The sequence below is a fragment of the Neopelma chrysocephalum genome, unplaced genomic scaffold, assembly GCF_003984885.1.
Source record: "Neopelma chrysocephalum unplaced genomic scaffold, ASM398488v2 Primary Assembly neopelma1_76, whole genome shotgun sequence".
In the NCBI taxonomy this organism is placed as follows: Eukaryota; Metazoa; Chordata; class Aves; order Passeriformes; family Pipridae; genus Neopelma; species Neopelma chrysocephalum.
In genome coordinates, this window is record NW_020897737.1 from 8854093 (window position 1) to 8876265 (window position 22173).

General features: G+C 38.5%; 1 protein-coding gene across 1 annotated transcript in view; it reads right to left on the bottom strand.

The window, feature by feature from the left end:
* DMD (dystrophin) overlaps window positions 1-20554 on the bottom strand; it is a 1013774-nt gene extending 993220 nt beyond the window's left edge. Inside the window, exon 1 of the mRNA XM_027688940.1 lies at window positions 20488-20554. Coding sequence (XP_027544741.1) covers window positions 20488-20530 — 43 coding nt within the window. The 5' untranslated portion in view covers window positions 20531-20554. The remainder of the gene's footprint in view (window positions 1-20487) is intronic.
* Between the last annotated feature and the right edge of the window lie 1619 nt (window positions 20555-22173).

A 22173-nucleotide genomic window follows, 5' to 3' on the forward strand; every position in this document is an offset into this window, starting at 1 on the left:
AATAACACTTTGGTACAATTCATCAGACTTGGCCATCAGCATCAATTTAAACTTGACCTCTCTGGAGAAGTACCATTGTAACCACATGTTGAAGCTCAAACTAACCCTCAAATACTCATGCATTTGTTCAGATCATGTCTGTGAGCAGTCTGTTACTGCTACAGTTTCAGCTACCAGGCTATTGCTGATCTGTGTCTCCTGGGGTCAGAAGAGTGACATGCACCATTCTCAGCAGAGGAGCTCACAGAAGTTGCACTGTGCTTGTGAACAAGACCCCTGCATATGCCCTAAGCAGTACTAAGACTGGCTTCACCTGCAAACTGCACAGTCAGCATACAGGAGAAAACACAGTAAACCACTTTCTGATTTAGAGATTATTTTTTAAAAGCCCTGCTATAGTTTACAACCAATTCATGTTTTCTATAAACCATCACAAATATCAACAAAAAAATACAGTGGCTACAGTGGTGCACAGTACATGAGGTCCATGATGGCACTTTGTCACAGAGCCAGCACCCTCTCCCAGACAACAATTGCCCCTGACAAGGGAAAGGAGATTTCATGGTCTGCAGTCATCACCAAGTGTCTGACCTCAAGTCTAAAGGGACATATGGAAATCTTCTCAATTCTGTCACATTTACTGAGCTTCACGGTTCCTGTCAAAAACATTTCCGAGGTACAAAAATCAGACAAAAAGAAATATTAGACATAGTAAAACAGGAGTAATTTAGCCCTGACACATGCAAAATCTCCCATCAAAAAGGTCATCTCCCTGATCAATCCAGGCCATGTCATACAGGCTCCTAAGTACCCAAAGATTTTGTTCAACCAGAAATATCAATACTAAAACCTTTAACTCTTACTCTTGTTAGAGAAGCTGATACATGAACTATTTATTTCTATTACAATTTCTGCTGTTACTCTTACACCGTCACTTCTAGCAAAATTTGTCTATCATCCTCCAACATGCACTCACTTGGCTGATGAAGGCCAACTCCACAGAGCTGGGCATTATTTGAAATCCAGATTGAAAATGCACAATTCAACAAATGAAACAAAATTAATCTTTTACAAAATGAACCCTTCTGCTCTTTGGTGAATCTTCTTAAAAGCATACTAACAAAATAATAAACTAGCAGTTAATTGGTTGTTTGTTTGGGTTTTTGTTTGTTTTAATATTAAACCCCAAATTTCTGGCTTCCTATTGATATTTTTCCTCCATAAATTCAAGCAATTCTTAGAACATCTTTATCTCTCTGGAAGGTTTTGGTTAGTTATTGGACATTTCGAGGGGAATAGCTATTTCTTTCTTTCTTCCCTATTCAAGGTCTCCTTTTGTGCTGCATTGTGTAACATGGCTCCATTTATGCTTTAATACAGGCAATGTGTGCAGAAAATGAAGACATCCTTAAAACTGCGAAGAGGCAACATATTCACTGCTCTGCCATTCCACAGGCTCAGCAAGTGTGTACACACAGAGCCTATATAACACCACACTAATTTTCTATACGGTGTTTTTTCAGACTCCCACTTAACAAACCCGTCATTCCTGACGATAGTTTGACAACGTTTTATTTGTAGAACAAAATTTCCACTCTGTGCGATGCTGTTTTCAACACTATTATGCCAGGAAATAGGCCTTTTCCCCCATCCCTCCAAATGTTAGTCTGTAACCTTTATTTTGTATTTATATGTAGACCATGTACGTGTTGAAATTTAAGGCAGCTATTGCCATTTATAATGTATTTCACCAGCTGACAATGGGGACTCTGTAGATGCCAGAGTGCTTGCTTTTGTTTCGTTTTGGGGTTTTTTTGGTGTTTTTTTTTCTTTTTGGAGGGGGGCATTATCTGAAATATGCTTTCTGGTGGTATGTTGCCCACAACAATGCTTTGCCAGCACTCCTGACTGTCACCGTGCTGTGGAGTCATTCAGACAAGGGCTCAGTTACTACGTGAAAGTCTTGAAAGCTGCCACAGAGGAAAACACTGTCACAATTCATAGTAAATGTCCTTGTGGGCTCTGGAATGTTAATGTGCTGCATACTGCAGAGAGGACAGGGCATCCAAATAGTTTCAAACTATTATAACAAGTTAAAAATTGCCCACTGGTAACTATTTAAAGGTCATTAGCTACTTTATATATATATATATAGTGCATGTATTCAGCTAGCAGAAATCTGGTACTACGTTGTTGGCCATAAAGGGAAAAGTTGGACAAGTTCTAAAAAGAGATCAAAGCCTGGGCCAAATCCTCAATTGGAGTCAAATGAGTTTTATTCATGCACATCAGCACAGGATATTTTATGGAGTTCAAAAGTCTTTGTGTCAGAGCTAGAGTTAAGTGACAAACCATTACTGGTGTGACTACAATTCTAACTGCTCTTGTCCAAATATACTCCAGAAATGATTTGAACAAAACACTGAAAAACAACCCATGACATGTTGATTTCATGTGTCATCTCACTTCCTTACAAAATTTATACTCTTCTTAGCTACAGAAAAAAAGGAAACTTCACAAATAATAGATAATGACAGCAATGTATGCCCCTCTTCCACCTTTAAAAATGATTTATATATTCTCACAAGTAAGTTCACCCACAAGCAGAAAAAAAATGTGTGGGTGAGAGTATTCTAATATGCAGTGTTTGTGGTTCCTATGGTTTTAGGATAAGACATTTGAGGATCTTCAAAAAGGATTTTTTTTTCCTAAAGCTAAAAAAAGGAAAACAGCTAAGTAGTGCTTTTACTGAGGTCACAGCCTTTAAGAGTAAATTATTTCATTTTCCTAACAACGAAAAAATTCTGTGATTCTTCCTGCTGCCATCATTAATTTGGTAATGTTTTGGGTTTCATATATATTTGCTGCATAGTAATAAGTTCCTTTCTAAACAAACAGGTTTAAACAGTGGAAAAAGACAACAAAAAACTTTCAAGTTTTAAGTCTGAAGTCTGTGAGATGAATGGATAATAGGTTGCCCAGGGCAGTAGAACACTGAAAATATCTTATCAATTTTACATGGGTGTCGTCTTGTGATTTATAGGTATTTTGGTGGGGGTTTTTTGGGGTTTTTTTTTTGGATAAATAATCCCACACTGAACCAAAAAAAAAAATCTGGTCTCTTTGGTCACAAATAGAGGAAAAACTGAAAAAAGAACTAAGAACAAATGAGAATACTGGATGAAAGGGAACTGAGAAAAACTATCAAAGAGAGTAAAGCAAAAAGGAATAAAACAGGCTTTATACAGACCATATGGATTAAGACCCACATATTTGTAATTCTGAAAAACAGAAATTAATGCCGGAAACATTTGCTGAACCGTATTTGCACTTTTTGTTTTAAAGGTCAAAGAGGTGTATAATGGTTTTGCAAAGAGAAAAAAGTTACTGTAATAAGGTCTGTTACTTACTGTACTTGCTCTGTAGCACTAAACCAAAGAGCAATGAACTGTACCTTTGAAAACTCTAAGGAATTGCCTTTTATAGCTGAAAGGTCAAATGAAAATTTGGAAGAGCAGCTATTAAGTTACATGGTCTTTATGAATCGATGTATCGTTCACAGTTCGTCAGTGAATTTACAGGAAATTCTATGCTGAACAGAGGGCTTGTTCCCTTATAGTATTTAAGTAAGAGAACTCAATCCCTTCGGCATATAATTCTCCCACACAGTCTTTCCAGTTTTTCCAGCATATTTCCTTGCTTTTGTATGTATCTGTACCTATTCAAAATGAACATAAGCCTATTTCATAAGTACTTTCCTATTCCTCTCTCAAGGCAGAAGCTGGCACAAGTGCAAGCTCACAGCAGAGCTGGGTTAGGGCGACTGGCAAGTATGTGGTAGCGATGTCCCAATCCTTATGTTTTGTGAAATCACTGTCAGTCCATGGGAAAGCTCTCTGGAGTTGAATGAGATGGTGGGAGGGGTGGCGTTAAAGGAGCTGCACTGAGAATGTCATCTATTTAGGCTGCGCTCAACACGTGGACATTTTGTCTAAGGCACATCATCCAGATACTGTTTCACTGTGCTGGCTGGCCAGAGACTGGTACACTCCCTTTCTGCCCAGACAGAGGAGCCTGGAGATCAGATATACCCACAAAGAAAGCTTTTCTATACTTGAACAGTGAACTGTTGGGATCTTCAGTGTTGAATTCTACAAATTATTGCCTGACGCACCCAAGAGCAGTTTCTCTGACCTTTGCCCGCTTCCTGTGCAAGGGATGTGAATGAAATAAAATGCTCCATACTTTCTACTTAAATCAGTGTTATGACGATGTTCTCCTTCAGATGCTTTACCCAGTTCAGGGCTAGCTGGCAGATATTGTCCCCAGTCAGAGTCACAAGGAGAAACCTCATTCACCATATCGGCTTTAGATCCTCCCTGGGAAATTCATAATGACGTAAGATAAGGTTTTTACAAAGGAAATGCCTCACAGCAGTCACTGCTTAACCACTCGAGACCAAGTTTAAAATAGTTTATTTTATTGAGGAGAAAACCAAGGCAACTGCTGGGTTATTGTGGCAAACACTGTAACTATCATTTTTGCTGAACAGGAATGTTGATCCATCTGGCTCATTAGGAGTCTATGCTCCAGTTAATCCAGGTCAAATCTGTTTTACTTCTGTGCAGTGGAAACTATTTTGAGAAGGCCTGTGCAATGCCCACAGATAGAGACAAACAGCTATGCAGAGCTTGGAGCACAATTACTGTGCAACAACAAAAATAAAGAGCCTACTGCCTTATGTACCTTTAAATAACATAGATCTAAACATGTCAAGGCTCATTCTTGATTGCACTGTTGTGTTCAGAAATTATTGTTATTTCCATGTATCATCAAGAAGCAGTTCTAATGATTACAGGGGACTACAGTCTGAAACCTTTATGCTGAGAAAATACCCAGCTAGGATGGTGACTCACTAAAATAAACAAAAATAGAATGGCATATTAGTACCAAGGGAGGGGTTGAGGAAAAAAACTCACAGGTTCTTGGAAAGAGAATAATAAAATAAATAATACTTTCAAATAACAGATTTTTGGTTCAACTGGTAAGTTATAGTTTTCAGTGTTTTGGGTTTTTTTTAGCAAATCCATGCAGCTATATCTCTATTCTAAATTAAATATGATTAGAACATTCTTTGTAAAGCAAACATAGAATTACCGAATAATATGGGTTGTGAGGGAGGGCATCTAATCCAACACTGTGCTCACAGCAGGTCCCACTACAGAGCTAGTAGTGGGAAGAAGCTCAGGGCTGTGTCCAATTGAGTTTTGAACCCCTCCATGGGAGGAGATTCTACAACTCCTCTAGTGCTTAACTCGTGACATCCATGGTAAAAAAAAAAATATTCCTAGTATCTTGTCAAAATTTTCATTCCGGAAAACTGTTTCACTCTTTCCCTCTATAGCCCTGCAAAGAGTGACAATTTTCTCCATAACTAACTATTAGGTAGCTGAAGAGAGCAATTAGATCCCTTCCTAGCCTTTTCATGGCTAAATAGTGCAGTAGTTTTAATTTTCATCACTAGGCGGAATACAGTTTTGCACTAAGTAGAGTTCCCTACATTTTTGTAACAACAGGATTTTAGGCCTTTCTCAATTTCTAATTAGCTATGGATCTAGCTATAAGTAAAAGGATGAGAGCATCCTATATTCACATAACTTCTCTCTTATACAAACTATGTTCATGTTCACTGTATATTATATTCTTAAACTTCTATGGAATTACCTAAGTTCTCTAAAGGTACCTAAAAAAAACTCAGAAATTGGTCAGGGAAACAACCAAGTTTTGGCCACAGAAACTGAGTTATGTAGCCTGCTATGCAATAATGAGAATAATACATTTGTGACACAGTTCTTGAAACCAGTCCCCAGATTTTGAATGGAGCCCGTCTGCATTACCAGGGAAAGGGAGAACCCACAATTAGTAAGTCCATAATTGAATCAATTGCTGATTGAGCTACAGACAACCCCTGTGCAAATCTCCTGCAAGTTCAATGTTCTAAATCAGGAAGATTGTTAACTGTGCAAATACCTTTTGAGTCATTTGTAAGATAGCTACAAAGAAGGTGAAAGGGCTTCTATCTTATATCCAGAATGCTCTCTATTATTAAAGTATGTAATAGAAACATAGATCAATTAGTGAGAGAAAGAGGGCAAAAGGAATGATATACCGCAGATATCTTACTGTCAAATTGCACAGAACAAGGAGAAAGCAAAAAAAGATTTTCTTTGTTGGCTAAAGGTGCCTCCAGAAGCCATCTCTAAAGCCCTGAATATGAATAGTCCTTCAAGGCACGGGAAATCCTGAAGTGGGCTGGAAAGGTCTGTAAGCCTCACGCTCCAGCAGAGGTGCTGAATGGTAAAATTATTAATCAAGGGTGAACTGGCGAATTCCCACATCTTGGCCCCAGAAGACTTGAGGGCTCCAAGAGTTTGAAGGAACTTTAGTGCAGAGTTGCAAGAACCTAATGGGAGGCAAATAATAACAATTTAGAACAGACAGAGAGATCACCACTCTGCAAGCTCCAAGACGAGAAGGAGAGAGAATTGTCACAGACACCCTTCACAGTATGATTTAAGTCAAAGTTATCAAAAGAAATCTTTGAACACAGCATTGTTGCTCTCAACTTAGGCACATGAATAAATCAGAGAAGCTGCACTCAGTGAAGTTTAACGGAAAATGGCTGAGGGAAAAGGCTTGTAAGTTTATAAATATTTCATAGTATTTTAACACTAAAGGTGGTATACATTAAATATGAAAGCAGTACTGAATTTCCCACTTTCTTTAGTAATATACACCACACAATGTTTTCAAAACACTGGAAAATACAAGCATTTTTTTTCCTAATATCACTGAAAGACTTTTTTCCCCTGGTTGAGAATGTGCATTAGGTACCCAGGAGAAATTTCTATTTTTCTCTATTACCTGTTTTCTAAATATCCAAGTAAATAGAAAAAAAAGAAAGACTGAAAACACAGCAAAAGAAATTGAAGATCCCTAAGGAAAAGAGATAGGAGTTTTTGTCAAGGATCAAAAGGGGATTAAATATATACAGTCATTTAAGGAATCACTCTGGGAGAAGAGATTTACTGTAAAACAGAATTGCTTCACAGTTGAAGACACTGGAAAGTCTGCAAGCCTAATACTGAGGAGCCATCAGACTTTCCCACCCTGTCACAGGGACCACTTAGGTTATTTTTCTTGGCTCAAAGAATTTACACCATACAATGAGACTTATGTTCTTTGGAGATAAATGGTAAAGTACTATAGGTGACAACAGCCATTTTCACAGATCAAGAGGCAATATATCTATACCATGGAAATAAAATCCACTCTAAGTCCTGCTTGTTGCCTTATGACTAAGGGTCCAGAGAGGAATTTTTTTTCTCCAGTTATGGTGTTAGTTTTCTAAAGCAGTAAGGGAATAAGATCCTTTCAGACAGGGTGAAGGGATTAGTGTATTTTGCTGGTGATTTGGGATCAGGACTGGCATTGTAATTGTGAGGATGGTTCTTAGCAGTAATGAGGAGACTGTCTGAAAAATGGAAAAGAAGGATTCAATATCAGCGGCCACAGCAAACCATGTTACTACTTCAAAAGCTTCAAGTTCCTTACAATAAAGAAAGAGAATGAAGAAAAAGATTGAGCAGGACATTTACCACTGGTCCCCTCACATGTGGGCTAAGGCAACCAGGCCCAGTCCAACTTGCCCACCTTTTTGTTCCAAGCCGTAACAGGCCCCAAAGCATCTTTTACTCAAACTACATAAAAACTGAATCTATTTTTTCTGGTGAAGTGGGAGGATGAGGGCAAAGAGACAACCATGACAAATAAATTAACCAGAGGGCCAGTGCCATGCAGTTTGACACGATTGGTGCTGCCAAAACAATGGATAACAAGAGAAATCCTGGAGGACCTCCAGCAGCCCGGCCCCACAAAAATGCAGCATTCCTCTTCCTTCCCTCAAGCCTCCAGTGAATACATCTCTGTTTTAAAAGTATGTGGGCCTGTCAGGCTGTGGCCTCAGCTCTAATCTGAGCACCAGCTTTCAGCCTCTGGTGCACGAGGTGGACATGTCCTATCCCACACAGCCACCTCTGGCACAGAGACCTGAAGGCAGCACCTGGAAGAACACTGGTGTTGGTGTCTGAGCTTTAGTGAGAACAAACAAGCCCATAACAAGTCCTGCCAGGCTAAAGTTGAAGATGTGTAATATAGATGTCCCAATGTGAGGTCTAAATTAACTTAGTCTGTAATTAATTGGACCCATCACAATTTATGCATAACCTGTAATTTATGCCGTGTTGCATCAACCAAGCATGTGATTTATTGTACACACAGAACAAGATGATTTAGGTTATAGAGAGACATGCTGAAGTGACATACACCAGACCTGTCATGAAGGGAAGGAGAGGAGAACTGGAAAGGGCTCTAAGTGAGAAACCTGTGTTTGCTCATCCTTGCTATCACACTCCCTTTGTGAAAGCTGTAACCCCAGCACCAAGGTCTTGCAAACCTACTTGCCAACCAATGTGAGAAGGCATGGTGACACAAAGATGCAGATTAGAAGTTAAGAGGGTTAAAATGAATTCCTATACCTGCTACTACTACTCAGATTTCTTTAGAGTTTTCTTCACCTTACATTCTCAGGCAAGCTCTTTGCAGGCATGCATTATAATGGCAGAGCTCTATGGCTGCCCTGTGTCCCAGATCTTTCCTTGCATCCTCTCCAGCTGTGTTCTGGCTGCCTTCTTCCCTCCCTTTGCCCCACATCCCAGTGCAGCCTTCCCATTTTACATCAGTTCCTGCTGTCTCCAACATCCCCTCCTCTTCAGGTAGGCACTAGTTACCACGAAATTTGTATCATCAGAATAAATTCTTGTAATTGTTCTGCAAGTACATAGATATGTTTCTTTTATTGTAAACATGAGAAGATCTGAATGCATGAATAAATGATCATACAAACTGGAGGTCTAAGTGCATGTAGTTGCCCTGCCAGTGTTTGAACTGCATTGCCAACCATCTCCTGTCCTGTCGGCCTCCATAAAGAAATCTTGTGGCAGAAAGGCTCTGTGCATAATGAGACCTGGGATACTAACTGCATTAGTTACAGAAACAAGAGATTCACTGATTTACTGGAGCAATTCTGACTAGCTTACAGCACTGACATTTTTGTCTGTTAAAAATGATGATATTGTTAACATTTAGGGCTCCATAAGAAGGTTTCTCTGCATGAAGTCAGGCTTGAGTGTTACACTTAATCTGCAGTTACATTTTAAATTGCATTTATATTATAGCTTAATTGAAGTGTGCATATGATTTCCCACAAATAGTACTTTCAGCTGTTATACTGTATCAATAATAATTATAACGATTTATACATTCATTCCACTTAGATCATGTGTGATCTGCTTCAGAATAACTAAATCTTTTGACAACAGCTGTAGTAGCTAATAACTGTCACTACCATCACATGAGGTGCTTGAAGCTTCTTAAACACACCTCTAAGGACTCTTCTCTTTCTAGCAACATCTTTGATCATTTCCAACTATGAGTTCAGCCCTGGCCACACCATAGCAACTTCTCTCTTCATACAGAAAATAATATGTTCTTGCTCTCTTCTGCCAGCTTAATTTCTGTATTCAAATTCATTGACTAAAAAATAACCTGGCCTTTGTTTACAGTGATTACAAATTCATAATCCCATCTTGGCCCCAGAATTTTGCACAACATATTGGAAATTAATGTCCAATTAATGCTTGTAGACCCATTGATTGTGTTACATATTTACAAAGCGAACTGTTGCCATATTTATTTATATTTCAAACTGCATGCTGTAAACTATATGGTATAAAGAGTACATTGAAAACTTTTAACATATTCCAAACTCGGTTACAACAACTCCCCAGGAACAGATTCTCACAAAAAAAAAATCAACAAAAACTAGCCAACCAAACAACGACAACAACAAAAAACCCCAACAACCTTGAAAATGAAAAAAAGTCCAGGGATTTTTACTGTGTAGAAAATAAAGAATTGAATCACCATAGATAAAAAAATAATTCCTTGTATTTATTAGGAAAAGGACTCGGGCAATTGCAGAGGCTTGTGCTGCTTCTGTGTGAGAAGGAAATAGTGGATTTCTAAAAGTAACTTCCATTGACTGGCCACAGCTACGGGTACAGCTGTAGACCAAGAAATAGGCTGCAGTGGAAGTAAATTAGAATAGAAAGCATTATAATAAAATAAAATATAGAGGATGCAAATTTGTATGCTGTAAAACTGAAATGGGATATTACTATCAAAGAAGTGAGATTAACTTAAGGAATCCTGGAAGCTGTGACACACACTCCATGCATTTTCTTTCTGGCTCAGAAATATTCCCTGTCTTAAAGAAAAGCTGTTATAAAAAGTACATCTTATAAGTTTCCAAAAAGAGTCCTCAGGTTTCTAATAGGTTCCCAACTGGGAGCCCTTTCCATTAGAATGGAACCGAATTACTTCTAAGTCAATATTTCAAATATCTCACTTCAAACATCCTGTGCTAAACTTTAGCATTTAATTGAGCTACAAATTCATATAATTGCAGGATATGCTATTTAGCAGTTTAAAAAGCAGTTAATTCTTTCTTTGCTGCACTTTTACAAGTGAAAATACAATTAAAAATAGGGCGTATAACTTAGGTGGCATAAACAAATATGATCTGGAAAAATAATTAACATCTCTTATTACAAACACTGATTGTTTGTGGTTACTACAAAATAATAACAAAGCATACTAAAATTACTATAATAACAAAAGATGATAACAAAAATTACCAAAACATAAGACAGATAAAAAGAAAGATGGAACAAACAAAATTTATCTACATCTAAATGATTAAAGTGGCAAAATTAAGTACAGTTCTTCCATGAGGGAGGCACACTGACTGTATACTCAATAACAGTATTCATTTGGAAGGGGTTACTTTTATTTTTTTCATTTTAAATTAAGACATCCAAACTAAAATCTCAACATGCTTAAAACTAATTAAACTAAATTTTATTAATTTTTGCAATCAGAATAATTTTGCAACAAGTCTTCAAAATAACAACCATGTTTTCACAGAATATGGATCAAATAATTTACACTATCACCTCAGACACTTTGCTAACTTCTAATTTTTAAACAACTTTCAAAAAACGTGCTGATACTACTGCAGGTTTAGTCTTTTATGTTTAATGGGTTTTGAACCTGTGTAGACTTTAAACAAATAATGGACATTCTACACTACATATTAGTTTAATTAGATGGGCTTTACAGTAAAAGGATGTTCAGATAAGCTAGAGTTCAAACGAATACATCCTGAAATACTAACTCTGAATTGATTTGCGGGTAGTTTATAATATGGGCAACACAGCAAATATGGACAGTTTTGCTATTTGTGTGCGAGCCCTGCCAAAAACTGGCATCAACAGAGACATAAGAGACCCCAAATCTCTCTTTACAGTCACCTTCTGCACTAGTCAGAAAGGCTGCTGGCAAACAAAAGCACTGAGAGAGCTGGTCGAAGTCACTGCAAGATGACTATTGATTACTTGAGAATGGCCTTTGTGATTGTGGGAGATTCTGGAGGAATGAGAAGAAAGCAAATGATGCTCATTTTCAAGAGGAGCAAGGAATAACTGGATAACCTAGGAAAGTGATGCAGCAAATCCTCTTAGAAAACTGCAAATCACCCTTGAAACTATCTCCTAATGTATGAAAGACAAGACGGTGACTGGGAGTAGATGGCAGGGGTTTACAAAGGAAAATGGTGCTATAAATATTTGATGGGAGGGAGTAGGGAACACAGAGTCAGACTCTTCTCTTTGGTGCCCACTGGGCATAAATTTATGCCACAATGGGCATAAATTGAAGTAGAGGAAATTCCATAGAGACTTAAGAAGAAAAATAGATTACTGTGAGGATGGTCAGTTGCCAGAACACGCTGTGGAGTCTCCATCCTTGGAGATATTTAAAACCCAAGTTGACATTACCCTGAGCAACCTGCTTTTACTGACCCTGCTGTGAGCAGAGAGTTAGAGTAGATGATCTCCAGAGGCATCTTCCAGCCTCAGCTGATCTGTGAGTCTGTGAAATTTCATCTGTTTATAGGCTAAGCAACAGTTTCTGGAAGCACTCCAAGACACACAGAACACCTCTTAGGAACTCATAGCCCCATCAAAAAAAGCCTCCATAGACTGACTTATTACACCAGGAAAAAATTAATTCCTTTGTTACTATTTAGGGCTAAGACATTTTTCACTTTCTAGATAAAAATTTACCAGATAAGAAGCAAATAAATTTGGTGTCTACAGTAAGCAGATTTAGGGAAAAATCTCTGTCCACATTTTGAACAAGTTCTTGTTCGAATCACATCCTTCCTTCAGTTAAGGGGAGGATTATTGGTCAAGTAAACTTTTGCCTGCAATATCTCAAGAGTAAAATGAATCAATTCAGCAGTAGCAGCAGCTGGGAAGAATTGGGAAACAACTGTTGAATCAGCTTAAGATAACATGCAAAAATTAGCAAGCCTTCTTGGGGGAGGAAAGGGCTTATTTAAAGTAGTATAAGCAGTACAGCAATGGATGTGCATTGGTAAATGGTAAAATGGCAAAAGGAATAAAGAGAAAATAAGAGAGCTGACAACAGTATTGGTAGAAAGAGTCTGGGCTTCACAATTCAGCTGCTATTCCCTAAGAAAAATAGGCTTGTCCTTACAAGATTAAAGATTAAAGATTAAAGGGTGAATGTTCACTGTCATTCAGTTTCTTTCAAAATATAAAATGTTTCCAATTTTGGTTTCCAGCTGTAACAGTTGAAAAACATTATTAAGTTAACGCCTGTGCTAAAACCAGCAGTAATTCTGAATTGATTCTGTAAAGACATGCCTTGTTTTGAACAGGAAATAGAGATGGACATCATAATCTAATAGATTTCTTTCCCAAGGCAAAAATGTGCCCCAACTTACATTCTCTAAAGCTTTACATCAATCAGGTAATCAGGACAGAAATACCATTTCACTGAGGATAACTTTTAATAGAGGAATTTGATATAACTAAGTACAGGTTCTACTTATCTGCTTTCTAAAAAGCGTCTTGATTCAAGCAACATCTTTCAAAGCTACACTACTATCACTGAGCCATACTGTATGCATGGATACAGGGTATCATGGAACTTTAAACAGTTATGGAAAAAAAACCCCTAGATTTATGATAATTTCTTATATTTATAAAGCTTTTTGTTTTCAATAAATGTCATACATTCGAGTGTTAGATAACTGCTCCTGGAATCCACCATTTATTTCACAGTTTTAAGTTTCCCTCCATGCTCTTGTTAGAGCTTTCAGAGCTGATATATTTAATTATTAGGAAAAACAGAAAGGTCAGAATCAAGCTTACAACATGCTTGTCCTTTAGAGACTACTATAAAAGGAACTGTTCTCATGCTGGCGAGAAAACAAGAATTCCTTTTTGTGAAAAGTTACTTGGCTTCACCTTTGGTTTGCATTCAACATCCAATGCAACTGAAACTTTCTCCTCTGTAAACAGAGTATAAGCAGAGCAAACACTTTAATCTGGATCTTCTGCATTTTTGGAGAGTGAGTAACCATCAATCAATCAAGCATTTATAAATGTGACCTTAGAATTTGGTGTAAAAATATACTGATCTCTATTTTCAGCGTCGTTTGCTGGGCTTGGAAGGGTGGGGCAGGGAGTAAATATAAAATATGTACTAAATCACATGATAGGAAAAGGTCCACAGTAAATAAAGTCAAATGAATAAAAGAAATACTGTTGTATTCCTGAAATCTAGTGGAAAATAATTTGGGGTTTCTAACAAGCAGCACAAAAAACCACTAAACTGAGGTTTTTTAAATTAATAAGCCTGTACACACCACATCTGCAAGCTCACCATCAGACCATCACAGGTTGGTAACTTCTCAGTTTCCTCTTCTTCATTTTTATGAGCAGTTCCCCTTTTTAGTTGGGCAGGATCATGAGGTAGCCCCACCTGGATCTCTCTGCAGCAAGGAGCACCTCTCCTTCTCGCTTCTCTCAGACCCAAACAGACTTTCTCATGTTTTCCTTTCTTCTGAGTTCATCAGCTTTGGGATGAGTTAGACAGCCAGAAGGGTTGGGGACTCATACCTTCTAAGCACAGAAATGTGATAGGATGGCTTTATGTCTAACAGCATTTTTCCCCATACTGAAGAAATTAGCACAAATGTTCTCAGTTATTCCTATCCTCAGCATTAGCCATTTACATCAGAACGTGTCAAGGGATCCTATCCATATATCTACAGAACCCACCATCCAGGAACTTCATAAGGTGCTCTTTAACACCTCCAATAATGCTACCTATATAATGTTATTAACTTTTTAGAAAATACAGTGCCTGCATTAATCTTGCACAAGCTCAGCAGCAGCTAAGAAGATTTGAGGTTTGTTCAGAGAGAAATAATTCATGAACAGTCTTTTCCAAATAAAAACTTTAAAATACTGGGGGGAAAAAAACAAACATTGAGAGAAGAAGGTGAAGGGAATCATTGAAGTATTTGTGTGTTATGAGCACGGAGAGGCTTAGGAGAGAGGAGGACCTTTTTGTTATACACACCATCAGCAGAGTGCAGGCTGTGTCAAAGTAGCAAGAGGTCTCACTGCAGAAATGTTTCTTATGAGAAGCTTGTACCTGGCTAAGACCAATAAAGAAATCTTTTTTTCTTTCATTCTTTTCTTTCTTCTCCCCCTTCCCACCCCTTGGTTTTTCTCCCCCTCTCCTGCCACTGCAGTACATGACCTTCACAAGAAAGCACTTCTTCTTTGACAACAGGCTACGAGCCTCCAAGGACTAGCACTGCTTTCTGAGAGAGAAAACTGTTGCCTCATTCGGAATCCAATCAAAACCTGAATGTACCAAGTGAAAAATAAACCAAGGACATCATTATTCTGTTTCATTGTGATTTGGCTTGCCTTCAAATCTCATACCCTGTATATCTGAAATAGCAGCAACGCCTCCATTATCTGGGCCTTCCAACACTTTAATCAAAGTATCTTTCAGAATAAAAAGGCAGAGATGTCAAATTCCAATCACCCCTTAAATTCCTTCAATTCCCTGTGCTACACAACATTAAGACCCATGGATAATTTCCTGTAAAAACCAGTGTGCATGTGTGCAGACGCTCAGCCACGCGGGCGGGCCCCAATTTTAGAACATGGCAAGCACCAGGGGGGTGAGACAGGGAGGCTCCCCCACGGACATCTGTGCTCACGGACATGTTCCTCCAGCCAGTGGAGCTGATTTTCACAAGTGACAACAACTTCTACACTTTATAGGAAATACAGTTTATCGTGCATCCAGCAGAGCAATGCCGTGTGCCTAGTCCAGTGCACATTACTAAATTTTTGCCCCTCTTCTTTCTAAGTGTATATAAAAAATATCAGATGCTGGTGTTTCTTTTTTTACTGGGACACTTCTAGAGGACAAGAAATGTACGGTTTTCTCAGACTTTATTGACAGCCAGAGGAATTAAGTGGTTAAAAGAAATAGGCACAAAAGGTTTAATTAGCCTGACTAAAACTCACTCTCTCTTACTCTGGGGTGCTCATAATACCACTAGGTCCCCCAGGACCTTTCAGAATCTATTAGCAAAGGCAAGGTAAGCAAAATGTGATATTCTGGATTCACTTTTAGGTCATTTCTACACACTGAAGATTATTTAGCTACTTTTTTTTCCAAAGCAATCCTGAAAACATTATGTTACTTCATAGAAAAATACTGTAGGAGAAGAAAAAAAACAAAAAAACTCCACCCTTGGGTCAAACATACTTCTATAATATTTTCTATGAGGAAATTTTTACAAATGTATCTTTTTTATTATTAAACTATGCTACTTTGTTCCTGCTGAAGATTATTATCTTTTAAAAGTGTTTCAAGAAAGAAAGTAAGTATAAATGTGACAACTGTTATCTTGTATTAACATATGCAAAATTACAAGAACACAGGCTTTTGCTCACGTAATACCATTTCTTTCTCCTACGTATGCTTGTGATACTTAAAAACTATATTTTGCCTTTCAGAATAAAAGTCTGCGTATAACTGAAAAAATTATATATATACCCATTGTTTTAAAAATATAGAATGAGAGACAGAAAGGACCAGAAAACCTGCCAAATATCAGTCTCATGCTCTAAATAATACCCTAAAATTAAAATATGTCTTGCAAGAAGGACCAAGAAAGATTATGACTTTCTTAAAATGCAGTCTATCTCTGCCTCAAAACACACTATTAAGAATGTTCTGACTTGTTACACATGTGGCAAGTAACCTAGAAGGGAAGTTTCCGTGGTCTCTGCAGCAAAGAGCAACTCCTTTGCTCCACATGTGTTTTTCTGGGAAGATGAAGGAGCTTGTTCCCTTGCGTGGCTCAGTTGGCAAGACATTCTGCAAAGCCACACTCCACTAACCATTATTTCTGCTTTCCACAAAGCTCGGTCTTTGATAAGGCACAATAATTTAAAATTCCCAATGCTGTTCTGCTTCCCCTGACAGTGATACAGTATTATCACAAGTGCATCCTCCTCGACAGCGATGTGATGCTATAAAGTTCTGCTAAATTTATCGAGGAGCCTTTTTCCAGTGGTTAGCTATAACACAGTACAATGGTTATCCTCCTAAATGATAATTAAGCTTTGGGGTAACATTTAATTGAAAATGTACTGTGAAAATCAACAAGTCAGCTTTTTCAAGTCAAGGCTGCTTGGTTCACAATACCTTTCAATGTGATTTTGTTTAACAGTAATCCATGACAAAAATATATGAATCTAATCCTGTTTCCTCTGGAGATCATTTGAAAACACTTAGCCCTCTGGACAGTTCTGTGGTTTGAATAATTTCACAGTATTAGTCAAGGGTTAACCGTTTTCTACAAATATTGTACCTTTTCAGTAACAAATAACATGATCTGATCAGTAACTATGTTCTATTAGTTACATAATTGACTTATTTCCTTAAAAAAAAAAAAAATAAAAAAAAAAAGCAAGAGGGTTAATTTTCACAGGATCACTAATTTTGTATGTAACATGCCCTGTTCCTTGAATATAGTCCCTTGATCAATAATCATGTTGAAAAGAGCCATGGGCAGCCTGGGGATGAGGGGGGATGGAGCAGACACTACATAGGAGCAGACAGGATGAAGCACCCACCTTGCACTAGCTAGGGAGTAACTTTCCAAGCAGTTCTGTCCTCCCATCCAAGAGCCAAAAAAATGTGTTGCCATCTTTTTCCTATCTCACTGAGTTGTCTTGAGCATCAGCAAATCATGCAGCCCAACAGGAGCAGGCTGCCAACCCAGTGCTCCCCCCCAAGGTGTGTGTGTGTCACTGAGCTCTTTTTGGAGGAGCTTCAGTGTGACCCCAGTGGCTCACACACCTACTGAGAGTTTGTGATCAACAGCCAAACCCAGAGGGTATCTCTGAGTTCAGCTTCCTCCCAAAGGGATGCAGGGCACATCCTCTGGCATGTGCACTGATACACAGTCATAAGCAAGGAATCTGACATCTGAGAATTCACCTCAGAAATGCACTTCTGATTTGAGGTAAAACGAACCTGGATGAACCTCTGCTACAGTACACCCATGGTATCTTGTAAGAGACCCCTTGTGGCCACCAACTTTCAGGCAGGATTAGTTTCTTTTCCATGCTGGATGATTAATTCTATTTTTAGTCACTACTTTGTGCAAATCCAAGCAGAGAAAGAGGATGCCTGTGTGTGACTGCAAGCTGAATTTGGTTCCATGTCAACATAAGGACGCAGAAAGAGGATTATATCTACTAGAAGGAAGAAATACAGCATATGATACTGAATCCCCTAGGGAGACTGGTTTCTGAGATGAAGTTCACAGTAATCTCACCATAATTAAAACAAAATGAAATTTATGATATCTCATTTCCCTGCAACTTTATTGTTTAGGTGTCATTGTCAAAGACTCTGTAGAAATCTAGGAAGAGACAGCCTCTGCCCCAAGGAGTTTCCAGTCTAACTCAGAAAGAAGTAAACACTGAATAGCTTAGGAAAGAAAGTAAAGCCTTCGGCAATGAATAAATACCTTTATGTTTTCACAAAGGTCATTCTCAGCAAAAGTGAGACAAAGCAGGGAATGGAGAACCTGTCTTTACTGCTGTGGCATGGAAGAGAACAGAACAGAAAAGGGAAGAGGTGAATACAGAGGTGGATTGAGGGTTGAAGAGGGGACTTAAAGAAAAGAGAAAGGATGTATTTAAAGAACAATGCAAAGGTGTAAGTGACCACTGTCACCTCCAAGAGCAAAAAAGTTTTCATCCAATAATAGAGAAAGAAGGAAAGGAAGCACAGGCAACAAGTAGGACAAGTGACACATACTGAATGAAGGCTGTGGATAAATTTGAGAGCATTATTTTGGGCACACTTTGTCACTAAGTGCAGATATAGATTTTCCTTTTTTATTGAAATACAACTATAAAAAACCTTGACAATGTTATACAAAATTATATAAAGAAAAATGTCATGCTCTTTAAAAGAGTGAGGATACAGGTGAGGAAATCAATTCAACTAAATAATTCCAAAGAAGTGCTAGGACATCACCCTTTCGTTTTAGATATGAACATAGTTACATAAGATGTAACTATGCAAGTGATAGCAAGTTACCATAACATGTAACATAGCAAGTGATTTAAAGGCTCTTGTCATGAATGCTATTCAACTGCTAGATGCAACTCTAGTTTTCCATTCATATTTTATAGAAGCTCAAACACAATTTTTTTTTCTTTCTTTCATCTGTTACATCTTCAGAGTGCAATTACAACTTTTATACTAAGCAGCAAATATCTTTCCCCCTTACTTAGTAAGCACTGGCCCAGCTTTCCTTGCAGCACTGTCTCTTCCTCAAGGTTGAAGACTAGAAATCTGGGCTGATGTTGTGATTTCCTTGGAAATGGAGTATATAGAAAAATTGAGAAAACAAATTCTCCTTATTTCTCTCCAAAGAGGACTTGTGAAAAAGGTTGGGCACTGTGTGGGTTGCTCTAGAGTACTTGATCTTCCTCTTGCTAACCAGGAGTAAAACCCCTTAGGAGAAACCCACAACATTTCTTCTTCCCAACTGCATTCCTAATATTTTCAGAAGTCTAGCAAACTGTCTCATAATTATTTAATATGTGATAATGGTGATCTAATTATTCTACCTTACTTGAACTGCCAGACCGTGTCCAATAAGTAAAGGGTGCTATCACTGCAGGAGCTCTCTTAGGAGGACAAAACTGTCTAGAAAATTTTTAGCTTATCCAAGTCTTATTTATGGCACAAGAAAACACAGTTTGAGTTCATTTTGCATAAAGGGAAAGCAAATATGGCAAGAGGCCACACCTGCAACTTGAAATTTTCTGGTTTAAGCTCCTTTCCTGTCAAACATAACAAAACCTAACATTATTTTTAGACTGTCTTCACTGCATGTTAGGGACCATGCAGTCCATTATATGTTACGGGGGTAAATGACAGTGTGTATATATTTCTCTGCCTCTTATGATCAGAAAATAGAGAAAAACAGACATTCTATTATTATAAAGACACAGGACTAAGCTGAAAGTGGAAGAGCCAAAATAGATTATAAACCAGGGGTCAGGGACCATAGATTATGTACAGATAACACTGACACTTCTTTTTTCGCTAGCACAGTCTGTTCTGAGAGGCTGTGTGGGGAAGGAAGAAAGATCATCTGTGAGCATGGTAGATGGATTTTTGAGCTCTCTGTCATTCTTTCATTCTTGGCTCTCTTCAGTCTCCTACTCTTGTCATCCTCTGTTTTTCTTCTTATTGCCCAGAAAGGGTAGTTCTAAACCAACAAACAAGTGCAAGTCTGGAAAAGGTGCCTGTTTTTTTTCTGGAAAGTGCATGGGAGAGCTCAGCTGCTGCTCCCTTCGAACAAAAGTGACAGCCCCTCATTCGGTTGATACCAGACAGTTCAGCAGCCAGAGAAGAACTCTCTTACTCTGTAAGTTAATATTAGGCAATGAAACTGCATATGCCATTACAGTTCAAAGAAACTGATTACTCCTCTGATGTGTTGCCAAATTATTAGAATAATGACACTATTTTTTTTTTCAAGTGTGCTGGTGTGTCTTCTCAATTCTTTCTTTTTTAACCCTATGCTTTAATAACCGGTGAACTTCAGAAAGAAATGTTTTATTTTTATTCAAAGACGAGCTGGGTGCTGTTTCAGGAGGACTTCTTTTATATATATATGATGTAGAGGATATTAGCCTCCTAACAGAGACAAAATAAAATCTCTTTATTTTCCCCCTCTGGTGTTATCCTCCTTTAGACTTGGAAAGTAAACATTTAAAAATGCATGCTGTTAGTGGGCTGTGTAGCACTACACTGCTCTGTCAAAGTGAATATTGTGATAAATTATGTCAGTCTGTTCATACTTACAATCATCTTCCACTTCCTCATACCAAAGCATGTGAGCAGACATGAAATCTCTCCACAAAACAGAGGAAAAAGAAAACAACAGCAAAATATTTCTTGGCAAAGTGTATCCCAACTTTGCTGCTCCAGTGGCTTTTGCTGAATTAGGCTTGTCCCTGCATAATGCCAGATGTGTCCCCGCACAAGCCCCAGCAGCTCTGCAGAGGAGAGGGCAGGAATCCCCCGGGTGGGATGCCGCTCTGGGCTGGCTGCCGGCAGGGTCTGCGGCGTCCCGAGCAGGGAGAGGCAGGGATCCTCACTTCCACCCGGCCGGCATGGTAACTAATGCCAGTGCTCTTTGGAGGCCCCTAAATGTTTCAAATTCCAGGACCTGCGCAGAAGCAATGCTCTGTGCTTCCCTCAAAACAAAGTTGATTTCCCATAATAGGACAGCCCATGCACTCGACATATAAGGCTCTGCTTCCAGGGTGGCATGTGCAATGGATTTAAATTATGTGTTGCAGCTTCTCAGGGAACATTTAGGCTACAAAGCAGGGTGAAGAAAAGGAAAATTCTAGTGCTTCCTTTATGCAGTTCCCCTGAGATCCCTATGGAGCAGATTTGCTCCCTTCACAGCAAATGACCCCCAGCCCATCCCCAGAGAGGATCCTCCCTTTTTGGGAGAGGAGCAGTAACCGTCTCTGACTTTTGGGATTTCAGCATTGCTCCCAAGCAGAGGAAAAAATAAACAAACCCAAAAATAGTGCTGTCACCAAACTGAGTGTGTAAATGCTAACACAATCTGTGGCAAGTCAGTAGCTGTTTTAAAAAAGAAAAAAAAAAGGCAAAACCTATTGACTTACAATTGACCTTTCCACTCCCAACAAAACCATGCAGTACTGCAGCCCAGAAGCTGCAGAGGAAGCAGAGGAGGGAGTGTACTCAAGCTGCCTGTCACTTTCTCTTTAACAGTGGGAACATCCCTTCACTCCCAAATCCCAAAAGCTGCCGGATCCAAACAGCTGGAAGCTGGGCTGATGCTCTCCCTGTACATTCAGTCCCAGGCCTCTTTACTTTACACAGGAAGGAAAAATAGGCCTTCACACAATACTTGGGAACAAGACTGTGGCATCCTCCACCCAAATCCACATTTTATAGGGCTGCTTTCTACAATATATACTTTGTACAGCATGTCTGGCTTTTAGAGACAGGCCATAATAAATCACGGTTTTATTTGAAAAGTCATTTGAAAAAATACTCTTATACTGTTCATTACTTTTAAAAATTGATCCCTAAAAGCCTCAAAAGTGCTATTTTTCAAATTTAAAGCTTAAGTGGTTAGTCATGGTGATTACAAATTTATAAGTAAATTTCTGAATTATACAGACACAAACAGTATAAACACAAACATGAAACATGTAATATAACTTTACAGCCAGTGGCATTTTCTACACTGATAGTCAAATTAATACACTGAAGAACCTGGATGTACAGTACACGCCAACAGACTCCTAAGGATTAATTTGCAGCCCACGGGAACTGCGAGTCATGAACTGATGTAGAAAATAATCTGAAGCGGAGCAGAGCACACTGTGACAGCAGCAGCATTTTGATTATTTCAGGGAAAAGGAGACTGAGAAAATTCAGGAAAGGAACTGCTTATTGTGCAAAATTTCTGTTTTAAAATACCTAAGGTCACCCTTAATAGCA